The sequence below is a fragment of the Sceloporus undulatus genome, chromosome 6, assembly GCF_019175285.1.
Source record: "Sceloporus undulatus isolate JIND9_A2432 ecotype Alabama chromosome 6, SceUnd_v1.1, whole genome shotgun sequence".
NCBI lineage: Eukaryota > Metazoa > Chordata > Lepidosauria > Squamata > Phrynosomatidae > Sceloporus > Sceloporus undulatus.
The window spans coordinates 58230516-58248791 of record NC_056527.1 but is presented as its reverse complement, the minus strand read 5'-3'; the positions used below and the strand labels follow the sequence as shown (position 1 = coordinate 58248791).

At 37.4% G+C, this 18276-nt stretch overlaps 1 protein-coding gene across 37 annotated transcripts in view; it reads left to right on the top strand.

Moving 5' to 3' along the window:
• Positions 1–18276, top strand: part of CLASP2 (cytoplasmic linker associated protein 2) — a 167570-nt gene that overhangs the window by 70642 nt on the left and 78652 nt on the right. For all 37 annotated transcript variants that reach the window (XM_042474354.1, XM_042474351.1, XM_042474353.1 and 34 more), the window contains 3 exons: positions 3356–3435; positions 16109–16201; positions 16312–16457. In XM_042474354.1, the coding sequence (XP_042330288.1) occupies positions 3356–3435; positions 16109–16201; positions 16312–16457 (319 nt within the window). The remainder of the gene's footprint in view (positions 1–3355; positions 3436–16108; positions 16202–16311; positions 16458–18276) is intronic.

Here is an 18276-nt window from a genome sequence, read left to right as displayed (position 1 = left end):
GCTTTCAGAACAGCTTGCAGTATAAATCTGCATTAAAAGACAATATTGGGAAATCAAGATTAATATCCGTTTGAAAATTATATATGGCACTATGGGAATTGTTGCTTTTTGGATGTTTAGCATTTTGGAGAGAAACATAAACCAAATCCTTGTTCTAGGAACTACAATTGCAGAATGTAATAGGATGAATATCACATAAAATAGTGGGAGGGATGTAAAAAAACAGAATCACATTATTTTGTGGGAGTTGCCATTTCTCAAAATATAACTACTTTAATCATATAAAGTATGCCTTTAAAGAAGTCATTAGGAATTTACATAATCTGTTTTTATGATCTTGATCTGAACTAGAGGAGGAAGTAATGTGAAGATGGTACTTTTTGGTTTATCAGATTTAAATATTTCCTAAGTAAATAGTGCATCCAGGATATACCCATTAATTATTAAAATAATCTTGCGATATTTATTTACATAAATCTGGAGCATGGAAAGTACTATTCATCATGTCATAAGCATGTTGTTTAATTTGTGAATGAACTGCCTAAAGATATGTTTATTAAATGACTTTTCATTGTGTGCAATGAAATACTTTTGAGACTAATATGTTGTTATTAATCTTTATATTAAGTCTTCAGTGTTTTCAAATATGTTGTTACATATTACTTTATTGTATTTCTCAACAATTTTAAATAAGCCCAGTGCTAATTATTCACTCCTGCCAAAGAAATGGGTGACTTCATAAATTTAACATATTTTATAAGAACAAGCTGGAAATTGTTTTGTTTCAAACATTATGACTTCAGGACATTTTGCAAATAACTTATGCATGAATGCTCCCTGTGTAAAAGTGTGTAAAGGTCATTTTCTAAGGTTCACACTTTATTCATGTGAGTCAGGCCCCACCATTACCTGACATAAACTGTGTCACATGAACATACCAAAGGCTCTCCTGTGAGTACATGCTTCAGAGAAGCTAGATTTTTTAAAACAAACCTATATTTCAGGTAAATATGGCCACTATTATTGGGTGAACCCTAATAGGAGTCTTACCAAAAACAAACACAAAAACTGACCCCAGTTAAAAACCATTACCTTAAATCACTAAAGTTTATGCTAACATATTTATATTTTTGAAGTTTATAAATTTCTTCCTTATAGATCAAATAGGTCAGTAAAATTAGAATTGTGAAAGACTTAGCTACATTTTGTGTTTGTCCAAAATGCTGTACCGGGATTTCTGAGAATTCCATCGTATTGATAACAAGTGGCATGTTTATGAATAGTCACTCTAGCTTGGCTCCTCTTGCAAGCAGGAGTTAAAATAACTGAAAACATAGCAAGCCAGAAAAGTTTATCAATATGTCTAAACCTGAAGCCTGACTGATCACTTGTCAAACAAATTTCTATAGGTAAGCCAACTTCTTTTGGCAGAACAGTGGGTTATAAATCCAGTGTTTATACTTTGCTTTAGACTCTGGCTTCTTGGAGGAAAGGTAAGTCTAGATATCAGATGTAGAAGTTACACAAACTTTTGTCATCCTAGTTAATTTCAGATTATTTTACTGCCTCCTCTTGCTAAGAGAAACAAACAGGAATGACTGGGCAACATGTGTCAAAACACTTCATGTTACCAGTATTTATATACTACTATTTAATTTCATTTATATGCGGCCTTTCTCCCAGTATGGGAACCAAGACAGTTTCCAGAAACAGCAAATTAAAAAAAAAATTACAATCAAATTTAAAAACAGTTTAAATCACCTCATAAAACACATTAAAATCACCTTTAAAACAATCAAAAAGTTTAAAAGCTAAATAAAATATCCCCAATAAAAAGCCCCCATTTGTTGTTTTTAGTTGCCCTCAAATCAGTTCTAACTCATGGCGACCTTGTGGATGAGACATCTCCAAGAATCCCTATCTTCCACTGTCTTGCCCACATCCTGCAAACCCTTGCCCATAACCCCCCTGATCGAGTCTATCCATCTGGTTTGTGGTCTTCTCTTTCTTCTGCTCTCTACCTTTCCTAGCAGTATTGTTTTTTGTAGTGATCCATGCCTTCTCATTAGGTGGCCAAAGTATGATAGTCTCAAGTTGCTCATCTTAGCTTCCAAGGAGAGCTCTGGTCTGACATGTTCATGAATCCATTTGTTTGTCTTCTCAGCTGGCCACGGTATCCTAAGTACTCTTCTCCAGCACCACATTTTGAATGCGTTGATTTTCTTTCTGTTTGCGTCTTTTACTGTCCATCCGTACATGGTAATTTGGGCATACAATGACCTGGACAATTTGGATTTTAGTTCTCAGCATACTTATACATTAAAAACTTGTTTAAACAAAAGCACATTTGCCTTGCCCACGAAAGGAAAGTAGGGAGGGAGCCAGCCTAACCTCTTGTAGAAAGAAGTTTCAGAGGGCGAGAACAGCCACTAAGAATGCGTTTTCTTGTACGTCACCAGTCAAATCTGTGATGGTAGTGGGACTGAGAAAAAGCCTTCCCCTAAAGATCTTAGCACTCTGCCAGGTTCATATTGGAAGAAATAATCAGATAGTCTGCACCTAAGCTGTATAGGGCTTGGGTCAGAAATCCCAGCAGTTTTGGTGTAGTTGACAATATGATGTAATCATTCAATGATAACACGCTTTGATTCAGTAACCTGCTGTTTTTTGTGCTGGGTAAACCTATCCATATGTAATGCTAAATACAGAACATGGAAAGCAGATTTGGAGTAAGCCTAAATCTTGTAAATTCTCAAAACCTAACACCCACACAAGTAATCACCACCTTTTGTACCTTCTGCTTCTGGAACAGGTTGCTAGTTCTTTGACCTTGAAAAATGTATTTGCCTTCATAGCCCTCATTTTTCATTCTACTCACTGGTGTTTATTTTGTTTTTAGTCTTGTATGAATTGTAGAAAAATTGCACCACATTGTGCCGCAAAAGTTCTCAGTTTTACAAGATGCTTCTTCCCTGCTTTTCTTTGTCTTTTATAAAATCCACTTTTGTGTTTCCAGTGATCCTGGAAAGAAATGCTTTCCTTTGTACATTTTTTTTTCTTTCACCTGTTTCTGTGAGCAGCAAAAGTAGAATATGTAAGTTTGTTTAAATTACATAATTATGGGTGGCAGGGTTTAGTTTTATATGGACAGAAATTATTGTCTGGGTAGAAAAGGTTGACTTTCTCGGATCTCAGTTATTAATGTTCTTGTAAATGCTTAACAATATCATGTAGGACTTTTACACAGCTTTAACTAAGTTGCATTTCAGATTTTAACTTAATTCATTTCCATCTTTTTCTTTAGCTGGACTCTGATTTAAAATTTCAGTTAAAATGTCATTGTTACCATTGACAGGTACCGCAAAGGAAGGAGGTGCTGGAGCTGTTGATGAGGATGATTTCATAAAGGCATTTACGGATGTTCCTACTGTACAGGTAAAGTTGTGCCATTTGGTTATTTTGTTAAATTTTGGTAATGCCAGGTTTTGCCAGTTCATTTTTTATGGTAAACTTTATTTAAGTAACAATAATAATAACTTTATTACGGCCATTTGGCCAGCACAATTACAAAATTCCAGTTTAAAACACAACAGATTAAAGAATATAAACAAATTACAGTCTATAAAAAGTAAGGTTAAAAAGCAGTGATAGGACAACATGATCAGGCAAACACACAACAATGAGTAGGCTGCCATCATCTCGCAAACAACTCTATCATATTATGTAAAAGAGGACCACATTCATGACATATTGGTTCAAAATTCACAAACATATCCCCTTATCCAAGCAAGAGTTAAACTACAAAGTGCCATTAATCAGATGCAATTGGTTACTAATTTACAAATTTTACCGTTAAATCAAGCCCTCTGTACAGATTTTGAGATTATATTATAACATATTACATCTGTTTAACAAACTGTTTACGATTTGCAATGGCAGCTGCAAAGAATTGTGCAACTGCTTGCGTTATATCTTCCTTCTGATCTGCAAGTAGAAAATTTGTATAAAATTTCTCTTGTCTGCCTGGAAACTGCAGCACAATTGGTGTTATATATAAAGCATGTATTTGTGTATACAAAGAACAGCCAAAGAGTACATGATTAATATTTCGATTTCCTCCGAGCCACAAGGACAGTATCTGTGTTCGTAAGGGATCTTTTTAAATCTGCCCTCCAGGACTGCTGAGGGTAAGATGTTAAACCTTGCTGACATGAAAGCTCTTCTAAATTTCGGGACATTCAAATTCTCAAAATATTTCGCACATTTGCCAGGTCTACTGGATTTCCTAACAGGATGTAAAGTTAGTTGGCTTATATGAGTCTGGAAATCAATATCCTTGATGCGTTGAGAAATCACAGATTTTGCTTTATCATAACCTAGTACAGTTATTTCAGATAGTGAGAGTCCAAGAGATGAGAGTTTCAAGGTCAGTGTCTCCTTCCAGGGAGACAAAAAGGAGTTTGTTAGAATTAATGGCACTAAACCGATCGGAACAAAAAACATTTTGAGCCATAAATTTAATTTGCGTATCCATACACGCGCCTCAATAGATAGCATCCCTGTTTCTAGACGAAGAATAGAATTTGAAACACAATTTGGGACACCTAAAATTGTCCTTAAAAATTTGGTTTGAACTACCTCAAAGGTTGTAAAGCTACTGAAAGTACAAATCTCAGAACCGTATAATAATTGTGCTAATATCTTAATAACAAAGACTTGGAGAGCTGCTGGAATATATTGGCCTCCCTTATTATAATAGAAAGAACATAAAGCTTTAATACTTCTTTGTGTGTTCATTACAGCATTTTTCTGATGTAATTTGGTAGATCCCTTGTCATGAAATGTGATTCCCAGATATTTATAAGTGGACACCTGTTCTATGGGATGATCATCTAGGGTCCACTTATATCGGAGGCGGCTCCTCGAGAAGACCATTACTTTGGTCTTATTATAATTAATTTTTAGAGCATCATTTGTGCAGTAAGTTGCTAACGCTCTGAGAAGTCTATTCAATCCTACTTTTGTGATGGACATTAGAACAACATCGTCTGCGTAAACAAGAATCGATAAAGGCTTATTTGAGAGAGTCGGGGCATGTGCTGATATTTCTGACAGGGTCGAGATCATGGAATTAATATAAAAGTTGAAAAGAGTAGGTGCTAGAATGCAACCCTGTCTTACTCCATTAAATGTGGGAATAGGCCTTGTTGCATTGCCCTGGCTATTACAATGTATAACTACTCGAGAATTCTCGTGTAGTTTACGAATTAATATTAACAGTCGTTTATCAATGTTGGTGGTCTCAAGCTTTTTCCATAATATATCTCTTGATATAAGATCGAATGCTGATTTAAAATCGACAAATGCAGTAAACAGTGTGCCCCTAGCCGAAGCAATATACTTTTCAGAAAGATGTTTAAGGACTAGGGCATGGTCAATTTCCAAACGGTTTTTCCTAAAGCCAGCTTGCTCTTCCCTGATATCTTCCTCCTCAAGCCATTCTTGGAGCTTATCCAATAGGTGTAGAGCATACATTTTGCTTATGATATTGAGAAGGCTAATAGGCCTGTAGTTTCCAGGATCATTTTTATCTCCCTTTTTGTATATTGGTACAATAATAGCAAGGCCCCAGTCCTCAGGGATGTATGTAGTATGATCTATGGCAGTGAAAAAGGATGCAAGAACAGGGGTCCACCATTCAATGTTAGATTTAAACACTTCTGAGGGTATATTATCATTACCCGGGGCCTTACCTGGGATTATTTAAGTAACATGATTGTCACTGTTGTCACTTTTGACAGTGACCTATCACTATTGACAGTATTGTCAGTAGGGATTGTCACCACTACCAATACAGACAATTTTAAATTAAAGGATGTGGACTAATGATTAATTTGATTTCAGCAGAAGAAAAAATTTAAAGCTATGAATACCAGAAACATATTCAATTACTGAATTTGGTAGGCTAAAATGATCAAATTAATAAATTATTGCTTCTGGGAAGGGCTGGTTAAATGCTCATCTTCAATCTTTTTAAATTATAAATATATTTGGTGCTCAGAAGAAATAATCCTCAAAGTCAGTTGGCTAGTGATTAAGTTAAGGTTAGGGGGCTTCCCTAATATCTAGTGAAGAATAAAGCTCTAACTACATCTGCTGTCTCATTGTGGCATACGGTGACCATGATAATGTGGATTAATGATAAGTGGATTAAATGCATGGTGTACTGTAGAGGATTCATTCTTTATCAGGGCTTTGAAAAAAGTGGTGAGGAAAAACTTTCCAGCTCTTTCTTTTGTGTTAATATAATCAGGTACTGAATTATATTGTTATGAATCAGTTTATTTAGTTGTACTGCTTCTACTTAATGAACATAAGTCCCTACACTTCCAACAAAACAAATGGGTTGATTTATATTCTGCCCATAAAATCAAAAGCAGTGTTGCTTTGCAAATGAAGGTAATTGGTTCAGACATAACACTAAATACAGTTGGCCCTTCACATTTATGGCTTTGATTATTTGCAGTTTTGATTAATATGTTCTGTCTAGGAATCACTGTCCTCCAGCTCAGCTCTGCCAGAGGTTGACCATAGAGTTATGCTGGAAAACCTAAATGTCCCTAGAGAAAACACTTATCTGGGCATTTGTAAGTCCTCCAGCATGATTCTATGATCAATTTCTGGCACAGGTTGGTCATAAAGTTGCACTGGATGACTTGGAGATTCCTAGAGAGGTGTTCTCTCAGGTAAAAAATATATTTTGAAGTGGGGGGTCTACATTCTTGGGGGTCCTTCATTCCTAACCCCAGCAAATGTAGAGGGACCACTGTAATAATTTAGCATTGCAAGAACAAGCCAAGGCTCCCCAACCCAACTCACTCTCAGCTTGTATAATCCCCCATTTTTTTACTTTTCTAGAGTTTCCATGAGTAAATAGGGAGCTTCTGTTTTACACTAAGCAAAGTTCAGGATGTCATCTGAACCCTAAACTGTTGTTAGACAAGACAGCTTTATCACGGTTGTTTGAAGTTGGCTTGTTTCCACGAGCTGTAGTTTAAAAAGTGTGGTTAATCTTTACCAGTGGTGAGTAAATCTGGCTTGTAAAGTCTTTTTGAAACCCCCAAAGTACCTTAGTTTCCTCAGAATTTGTTTAAAAAATAAATAAATCAGCATTTCCAGGTTGAAATGTCAGTGTGTTTCAGGGTCTTTTGAAAGTTCCACCAAGGGATTCTACACAGAACGTGGCGCTGGCAGATTTTAAATCTATGAACTGGCTGAACCTGCTTCCCTTGGAAGCTCAGAAGATCATCTCCCAAACATCTGATACCTGTTCCCAGCAACTAAGACAACACTAGTCATTGTTGCCTTACCATGAGTGGAACAAAGGAGACTGGGACGAAGCATCTCATGCTCCTGCTTTCTAGCCACTAAAAGGGCTTAAACATCACACATTCAACTCTCTGCCTTTAAATAAAACCACCAGCTTTGTGATTTATTAAGGAACTTGCCAGCACATGGAATTAAATAGCTTCCAACATTGAAACCACTACCTTTGGAACATGACTAAAACATCTGTCAACTTAAGTTACACGGAATGAAATACTTTCCAATTAGACTTTAAAACAGATGTTAAAAATCAGCTAACAGTAAATTGGAGAGTGCTGAGAAGGGAGAAGGAAACAAACTCTAAGATTTAAAGGATAAAAGTTAACTTTTCGAATCGTGAGATTTTATTTACCATTCCTGTAGTCTAAACATCACTATTGCATGGTAGAGAGAGAGGGGGGGAAATTAAAGGAAGAGATTTTTTTTCTGGTTGAATCAGTGGCATCTAGCTGCCAAAGTGAAAAGCGCACAGAAAAAAACATTTTTTTGATCCGACAGATTTCAAACTGTTTATGCAGTTGATAAAAGATGGCATCTTATAACAGATCTGAAACAGGACAACCTACATCTGCTAAGTGGCATAACTAGGGTGTGTGTGTGGGAGATGTGGACCACACCAGGTGATGCCCCAAGTGGGTGACACCATGATTCCCCAGAAGTGCTCAGCAGGGGAAGAAAAGTTCTTACCACTGGCTGCTGATTACTGCAAGCAAGGAAAGTGTATCTCTGCCTGCTGAATCTGGGTGGAAGACTTGGAGGGGGGAGGTCGCATGGGATGGGGCTCAGGAGGCAGAGAAACACCCTCTTTTCTCACATCAAGCAGGAGAGCATCTCTCCATTCCCTGAGCATGGCTGGAAGGTAGGGCTGTGTGTGGATGTGGATGGGGAATCATAGAATCATAGAGTTGGAAGAGACCATAAGGGCCATCCAGTCCAACCCCTGCCATGCAGGAATTCCCAATCAAAGCATACCTGACAGATGGCCATCCAGCCTTTGCTTAAAGACCTCCAAGGAAGGAGACGCCACTACACTCTGAGGAAGTGTATTCCACTGTTGAACAGCCCTTAGTGTCAGGAAGTTCCTCCTAATGTTGAGGTGGAATCTCTTTTCCTGTAGCTGGCTTCCATTGTTCCGGGTCCTGTTCTCTGGAGCAGTAGAAAACAAGTTTGCTCCCTCCTCAATATGACATCCCTTCAAATATTTAAACAGGTTATTATATCACCTCTTAACCTTCTCATCCCCAGCTCCCTAAGACATTCCTCATAGGGCATGGTTTCCAGACCCTTCACCATTTTTGTCACCCTCCTTTGGACATGCTCCAGTTTCTCAATGTTCTTTTTGAATTGCGGTGTCCAGAACTGGACACAGTATTCCAGGTGGGGCCTGACAAAAGCAGAATACAATGGCACTATTACTTATCTTGATCTAAACACTATACTTTTATTGATGCAGGCTAAAATTGCATTGGCCTTTTTGACTGCCGCATTGCACTCTTGACTCATGTTCAACTTGTGGTCTACTTGGACTCCTAGATCCCTTTCACACGTAGTCTCGTTCAACCAGGTGCCCCCCCATCCTATATCTGTTCATTTCATTTTTCCCCTTTAAGTGCAGTACCTTACATTTCTCCGTGTTGAATTTCATTTTGTTAGCTTTGGCCCAGCTTTCTTGTCTATTCAGGTCATTTTGAATTTTGATCCTGTCCTCTGGCATATTAGCTACTCCTCGTAATTTGCTGTTATCTGCAAATTTGATAAGTATGCACCAAATTCTGTCATCCAAGTCATTGATAAAGATGTGGCTGGGTGTGTGTGTGAAAAGACACCTCCCTCCCAGTCAGGGCACCATAGAAGGAGGGTTCTTTCTATTCCCTGAGCCTGGCTGGAAGGCAAAAGTATGTTTGGGGGAGGACTGTGGGAGATGGAGAGATACCCTCCTCCTTCCCAGTCAGAGCAGATAGCAAGTAGGTCTCTTCTTCCGAATCTAGTTGGAAGATAGGTGTGTGCGCGCGTGTGCGCGCGCGTGCAGCTGACATGGGGAGAGACACCCACCTCCCTTCCAGGCAGAGCAAGGAGATCTCCCCCTGCCCCCGAGACTGGCTAGAATGTGTTGAGGTGTTTGTTGTGTGTGTTTAGGTGGCTTAGAGAGCAGAGAGACACCCTCCTCTTCTCATGCAGTCTTGCTGTCTTTTCCAAATTTTCACTTCAACCACATGGAACCATGTAAACATGAATACATCTAGGCTGTGCATATGACATTACAATTTAAAGATGTAATTTTTATTTTGGTAGTTGTTTATGTCACTACTGTTCCCATTATATACAGTGATATACAGGAAATTTGATATATGAGTAACATTAATACAAAAACATTCAGGATTCTGTATGGGTGGATGCGGCTCAGAGTGGTGGAAAGCAAGCGTGGTGTAGTGGTTTGAGCGTTGATCTATGACTCTGGAGCCCAAGGTTCAAATCCTGGCTTGGACATGTAAACCCACTGGGTGACCTTGGGCATGTCACACTACTGGAACCTCAGAGGATGACAATGGCAAGCCTCCTCTGAAAGAACTTGCCCAAAAAAAAACCCATGATAGGGCCTTAGGGTCGCCATAAGCTGGAAACGACTTGACGGCACACAACAACAATAACAAATGCTTTGGTATGGGAGGAGGTCAGTAGGAGAGGTTGACACCATGAGTTACCACACTAGGTGACACCAAGCTTAGTGAAGTCACTGCATCTGCTCAAGTGCCAAGAAAAGCATATGTTGTTAACCAAATAAAATAAAAGAAGCAAATCAAGAAATGTCAGCTAAGACAAGAGATGGCCCAGATGACTATGGATTTAAGAAAAGCATTTACAAAGGATCTGAAAGAAGAGCTGAAGGAAATTTTAAGGTGGAATTAAAAGAAATTAAACAATCATTAACCCAGATTTCCACTGAAATGAAACAAATTAATACAAATTTGACATCTGTAGAAGAAAGACCAACTAAGCTGGAAGAATTACTGAAACAATTACTACTAACAGAAAGAGTGTGAGTGAGAGCAATCTGGATGCAATGTCATCACTGGCACTTGAAGAAAGAGAGAAAGCGTTGAGATCTATAGGAATTGAAGAGAAAGAAAATGAAAATATGATAGCCGATGCCTTGGCTGAAAAGTTGGGAAGACAGAGAGAATAAGTGCAGTGGGAAGTAGACAAAGTCTACAGAATAGACTTTTTGGTGGCAAGACAAAGGAAAGTATCCAGAGATGGGATGGTATATTTTGTCAAATAAAAGATGAAGGAGAAGATACTACAAGAGGTCATTTGAACAAAATGCAGATGAGTGGGAAACCCAAACACATTATGAAAGATATGCCAGCCAAAATTCTGAAGAGGAGAGAAAAATTATAGCTGAAAAGATACTGAATTCAGTTCAGATGGGAAAAGTTGAAAGATGTGACCTTTCGTTTTAAAAAAAGATTTGTCATCATGCTTCAAAAGGCAAAATACATTTTTTTTAAATGTAATGGCTATGGAAGTTAATTTAAATGTAAGAAGAAAGAATGAAGCAAATCAAGAAGGGCAACTTCTGATCACAGTGCAGAATCTGTTTTAGGAGAAGAAGATAAAAGAGGCAGATAGTGACAAGCAATCATGAAAAGAAAAAATACCATCACCTAAATTAGATGATCAGGAAAGAGACTGAAAATGTAAACTTTGTTGGCTGAGTTAAAATGTGTCTCTTGGAATTTAAGAGGAATTAATTCAGCTCGAGAAGAAAGATTTTTCATCATTTGGGAAAGTTTAAATATTATTTGATTTACCTTCAAGAAACACATAAGGAAAATGGGATTTAAAAAAAGAAAAGAGGCTTGGTGATTTAAGCAGAAAAACCAAAATAAATCCAAAATGTCTCTGTGGGCATGGTGCAGGCTATTTTGCTGCATTTTCAATAATTTCCACCATTTTGGGCCCAGAGCAGGCCTTTTTGTAAAGCAGTGCATTAGCCTGAGCATAAAATGACTTAGTGGTTAAGACATGATGGCTTAGTGGTTAAGATACCAATTCTGATGATCGTAAGGTCAAAAGATTAGCAGTTCTAGGCCTTAGTGCTGCGTGATGGTGTGAGCTCCCATCACTAGTCCCAGCTTCTGCCAACCTAACAGTTCGAAACCATATAAAAATGCAAGTAGATAAATAGGTACCATTTCAGTGGGAAGGTAACAGCACCCCATGGAGGCATGTTGGCCACATGACCACCAAAGTCATCCTCAGACAGTAATGGCTTTTCGGCTTACTAACAGAGATGAGCACCTCCCCCTACAGTCAGTTATGATTAGACATTCATGTCAAGGGAAACGTTTACCATTTCTTTTAAGAGATATTTAATAAAGGTAAAGGTATTACCTGTTGATGAGGTTATCAAGTCATATCTGACTGTAGGGGGTGGTGCTTATCTCCATTACTAAGCCGAAGAGCCAGTATTGTCAGAGACTACTCTGTGATCATGTGGCCAGCATGATTGCACAGAACGCTGTTTATCTTCCCACCAAAGTGGTACCTATTTATTTGCATTTGCATGCTTTCAAACTGCTAGGTTGGCAGAAGCTGGGACTAGAGATGGAAGCTCAAACTGCCGACTTGCTGCTCTTGCAGTCAACAGAGTCAGTGTCTTAACTACTTGAGCCACTGTGTCCCTATATATTTACTCTGATAAAATTAAATAACTTAGAGATTTGTACAAACTCAGGATGTACAAGAAATTCATTGTATTGATTCAACTGATTCAATTCCTTCAGAGCCACAAGGGCAAAGCCGGCATTGGCAGGGTATCTTTTTAAATCTGCCTTCCAATATGGCAGACGGAAGGATATTTAATCTTGCAAGTATAAAGGCCCTTCTTAACTTGGGAGTGTTCAAGTAATCAAGATACCTAGCATGCTTGCAAGTTATTCCAGCCTCCCTGAAGATGGGATATAAAACTGATGAGCTTTTATGGTGTTGTAAATCGATATCCTTAATTTGCTGGATAATGACAATTTTCACCTTCCAGAAACACGGCTCAAAGTTTTACCCTTAACATTTGTATGTACTCATGCATTTATATGACATGCTGGAATATAAATATTTCTAACTGGATGTAAGGTAATTTTAGTAAACATTTTATTATTTTATGCTGGCTGTAAGCCATAATAAATTCATTCATTCATTGTATTTGCAATTAATACAAGATTATAACCAAACAATGATCAGAAGAAATTTGTGATCTACAGTGATAACCTTGTGGATCAAAAGAAATTTGTGATTAGACGTCAGTGTACAAGTTTACAATACCATTTCCAAAATGTAACAATGTATTCAGAAATGTTGCACAGGCAAACATAGATCTGAAAATGATGCACAGATGCAGTTTAGTTGATAGAAAAAGGCAGACAACAATGTTTACATCTGAAAAATAAAAAGAAATAATGGTACTTTCCATGGAATAGGTGAGGTTCTCAACATGAGTTTGAAGGAAGCTGATAGTAAAAACAACAAGAACTTTGCCAAAACCTAGCATGTCCAAAGCAGCACTGTCCTGAACTGGAAGCACTGTGCTAAACTTTGTTTTAAACTTGTGGTGGTGGTTAGGGAATAACCCGATAAAGCAGTACGGTAGTCACAGGTGCTTATAGTAACATTGATATAATACTTTCCCCCAAAAAAAGACCCAGGGCAGCTCACAAATAAAAATACTTTTAGACTAGCAAGGTAAAATAAAAAGAAAAGGGATTGGAATGGAAGAGGGGAACTAGCTCTTGTTGTGAAGTTCTAATTTTAAAAATGTTGGAACACAAAAAGTTCAGGGAGAGGGAAAAGAGTGTTGGTTTCTCAGCAGAAACAATGGAACAATCCTGCCATCTTTTGTCTCTCCCTGCACATCTAGTCTTGGCAATGATTTTATGTCTAACCATGTTAAGTTCTCTGGCAAATATGGTGATATCCAGGCTATCGCTTAATGTTTGAGAAGATCCCCATCCCTATTCCCAGTTAAGTGGTTGAAAGAGGCTGGGAATTGTTGGCCTCTGCATTGCGAGGATACTTGGAGTGCTATTTAGCAGCATTGTGCCAAACTGGTAGATCACCTGACACACTTTTCATTTCCATACTTGAAACTGGGAAAGTGAAAGGTGAGTGGGCTGTATCTCAGTAATACAAACAAGGGAAAAGTCTTGGCAACCCATCACAAATATTACCATGGCTAACCAAGCAGTTGCAGACCTCTGGTGAAGTGCCTATATTTCAGAATATTTCCAAGATCAATTAAGAGTCTGTCTGTATAAGAAAATGAGACAATTACATGCATGATTATGAGAACTCCAAGCAGGAAATACTAACTTGAATAAGATGAAATGAAATTAGAGTTTTTCCATCAGTGTAACTTGGAATTATTACTGCTTTATGGTGACAATAAAAATTCTTATGCAGTGTTCAAACAGCCTTCCAAATATCTTGCTTTTATAGTATCTGTCAGTTGTTTAATAAGTTTAATTCCTGTGTTGGTATGAATAATCTCTTCTTATATTACATTGCCCTCTGTTGGCTGTCTACAATACAAACAACACTATTTTATATCGCTGCTGAAGAATACTTTATGCCAACAATCTTCTCACATATGTTTTGTAATTTATTATCCCAGTATACATTTTTGTGCATTTTGTATTTTAATGTTTCAAGACCTTTCTCTATTTTGCACTTGGGTTATAGCTGGTAAAACTGCATTGGTACAGTTCAAGTCAGAGAGGAAAAGGGATGTGATACACAAGTGTCCTTTAAAATCTGTTCTGGTTCTCTGTTTTCCACATTCTATTTTGAGGGGGTTGGTTTCATATTCCTGAAAAGTTCTGGCTCTTCCTAACTGGGATTTTCTCCATCCATGTGCCTGTTTTGTTGTGTACTCTAAGATTAGCATAGTTTTGATCTCCTACCATCAGTGTGCTGAATTGGGGTATAGCAACACAACTCAAAAGCCCTGTTGAGGTCTTGCAGACTCAGAATTATTACTTCCTTGATCAAGTCCATCCATATGTAGTGCTGTCTTCCTATTTTCCTGCTGCCTTCCACCTTACTTAGCATTATTGTCTTTTCTAGTGAGTCATGTTTTTTCATGATAGGGACAAAAGTACAAAAGTCTGAGTTTAGTCATTTTGACTTGTAGGGAGAGTTCAGACTTGATTTGTTCTAGGACCCATTTATTTGTCTTTGTAGCAGTCCATGGTATATGGAAAACTCTTCTCCAACGTCACATCTTCCTATCAGCTTCCTTCACCATTCAGATCTCACATCGATACATAAAGATGGAAATACAATGGCATGGACAATCCTAATTTGAGTATTCAGTGAAATATCTTTGCACTTCAGTACCTTGCTTAAGTCTTTCATAGCTGCCTCTCAAGTTTAGTCTTTTTCTGATTTCTTCCTTGACTGCAATCTCCATTCTGATTCATGACTGATCTAAGGATTGGAAAATCTTTTAACTACTTCAATTTATCATCTACATTAAAGTTATGTAAATCATCCATGGTCATTATTTTTGTTTTCTTAATATTGAGCGTTAAACCTGCCTTAGCACTTTCAACTTTGACTTTCTTCAGTAATTGTTTCAATTTTGCTGTTTTCTGCTAGTAGTATAGTATCATCTGCGTTTCTTCAATTATTGATGTTCCTTCCTCCAATTTTCGCTCTGCTTTCTTCCAAATATAATGTTGTTTTACTTAAGATATTTTCAGTGCAAGTTGAAGAAATATGGTGAAGTACAGCCTTGCCTGACCCCTTTTCAGACTGGAAACTATCTCTGTATTCTGTTCTAACAGTAGCCTCTTATCCTACCTCTTATCCTACTACAGGTTACACATTGGGATAATCAAATGTTGTGACACATCCATTTCTTTCAGAGCAATCCATAACATTTCATGATCTGTACAATCAAAGGATTTGCTGTAATCCATACAGCACATTATTTTCTTTTGAAATTCTTTGGTTTACTCTATTATCCAACGTATGTTTTCAATGCTGTCTTTAGTTTCTCATCCTTTTCTGAATCCAGGTATAACATCTGGCATTTCATGCTGCATATATGGTAGAAATCTTTGTTGCAGAATTTTGAATATGACTTCCCTTGCCTGAGAAAGTACTGCAATTGTCCTCTGATTACTGCAGTCTTTTGTGTTCAGGATGCATCATTTTGAATTGCAGGAGTATGGGAGAATGCCCCTCATAAACATTACACCAATAAAGAGAGCTTTGGGATTTTCAGGGACAGACAAGAAAAATCAACATTCTGTTAAGATACATGCACATTGTTCAAAGGGTTGAAATTTATATTAGCTACTTAGAAAGCACTTTTCTTTCAGCAGCTTGGCAAATGGGGATTGAAAGGTATGTTGTCATTTCCATAGGAGGTTCTATTAAAAATTTGCTTGAATTACTTGTTGTTGTGTGTCTTAGAGTCATTCCCAGCTTATGGCAACCCTAAGGTAAACCTATCACGGAGTTTTCTTGGCATGTTTCTTCAGAGGGGTTTTGCTATTACCTTCTGCTGAGGTTGAGGGAGTATGACTTACCCAGTGGGTTTACGTGACTAAGTCAGAATTTGACCCCTGTTCTCCAGAGTCATAGTTCAATGCTCAAACCATTTCACCACACTGCTGAATTCCTGACTCGGCATTAATTTTCTTTAAACTTTATTTTTCAGATCTATTCAAGTCGTGAACTTGAAGAAACATTAAATAAAATCAGGGAAATCCTGTCAGATGATAAACATGACTGGGATCAACGAGCCAGCGCAGTATGTATTGTTAAAGTTAAATATTACATATTTCTCTAAATAGGCCACACACTTTAACTTGTCTTTGGAATCAAATGCTTATATTCCAATTCTTCTGTCTCTAACCACAGCTCAAGAAGGTCCGGTCATTACTTGTTGCTGGAGCTGCACAGTATGATTGCTTTTTCCAGCATTTACGACTCTTAGACGGAGCTTTTAAATTATCAGCAAAGGATCTGAGATCACAAGTAGTTCGAGAAGCATGCATTACAGTAGCGTAAGTATACTGTAGTGGTCACTTTGTTGAATTGAGGAGCTGGCACTTTGAATATAAACAAGAACCCTTTCACTTAGCTTATTTCCATGGATTTAGAAAAGCATGTATCACACAGTGTACTTTTATTCTGTAAAGGAGGATCCAAAATGCAAATAAAGACCATGTTACATTAATATGATATATCTTTGTTACAGTACTACTGGCAATGCTTATATGCCTTGCAGATGATTTGTTTTCTACTATTGTAAATCCTCTGTTAAACATTCAGCAACAATGTTTAATTAGAGGCATAAACAAGTGACATTCATTTTATATAATATTAAAATCAGATTGTTCAAAGTAAAATCATATTGGTCTGCCAAGCAGTGATAATGCCTATAACCATAGGCTGTTCAGCATTTCAAATATTAATGTCCAGAAATTACACTAAGCTTTGAAATAATGAGATTTGGTGTTTCTTTTCATTTATTCAAGTTAATGTTTGTATTGCTGTTGGCCAAAACATTTTGTAGACACAGGTGACATTTCAAGAAATACATTTTTTTCAAATGTCAGGTTAGAGAAGTAGGTCAAGTGATCCCCAGGACCCCATCTCCCATATTGGCTGTTGCTTGGTGGCTGTAAATATGCATTGTATTCTAAAGAAGCATGGTGAACATCAGCAGGTAAAATTTGCTAGAGAGAAATAGAGCTATTTTTGTACCAAGTGAGAAAAGGACAGGGATTCTCTATCTACAAAGTATTCATTGAGGTTCAAGGTATTCTACGTTTTTTAAATATGAAATCCCAAAGTACTCTTCCACTGACAAAGTGCAATATCCCTTTGGGATATTTATAAATATGAAAGCAAACCCTATCAACAAAATAACAAAGTTAATAATAAAAACAAATAAACTAAAACACTTCAGACTGAAGGAAGAAGGTCTTATTTTCTACATGCTAATGACAAAGGCACCTGGTGGATATGATATGTCCTGGAAAGGATTCTACGAATGGTATCAACTGTTGGGAAAGCTCCTTCTGTGATAGCCACCCATTGCACCATTGTAGAGGGGGCATCTCCAAAATGGCTATAGTGATCTGGGAGGAATGTACAGGAGGGACAGTGTGGTGTAGTGGTCTGATTGTTGAACTAGGACTCTGGAGAATAGGGTTTGAAACACTACACAGCCATGGAAATCCACTGAGTGACCTTGGGCAAATCACACTGTCTACTTCAGAGGAAGACAAAGACAAACCCCTCCCTGAACAAATCTTGCCAAGAAAACTCTGATAGGGTCACAACAAATAAGTATGTTAACATTTATTTCATAAAAGTACCTGAATTCCTTGTGAGATAGGATGGATGGATGGATGGATATAGAGAGAGAGGCAGACAGACAGATAGACTGTTTAACCTTCAGATGGAAGCATGGCACAAAAGAATTTTCATATCAGGTGAAAGAATTCTGAATTGGTTTCAGTGACAGAATTTAACAGAGTTCACAGTTCTTCTACACACACAAAAAAAAGCACTACCACCCTGCAACTTTATACATTTCTATAGAACAGTTTATAGGGGGTAGAGTTCTATTTATTTATTACATATATATTTATTTACCTGCTACAGGTTGAGTATCTCTTATCGAAAATACTTGGGACCAAGTTTTGGATTTCTGATTTTTCAGATTTTGGAATATTTGTATATACATAATGAGATACCTTGGAAATTAGACCCAATTGTAAACATGAAATGTATTTATATTTCATATAGACCTTATACACACAGCCTGATTGTAATTTTATACAGTGAGCCCTTTTCATTCACACAGGTTTGATT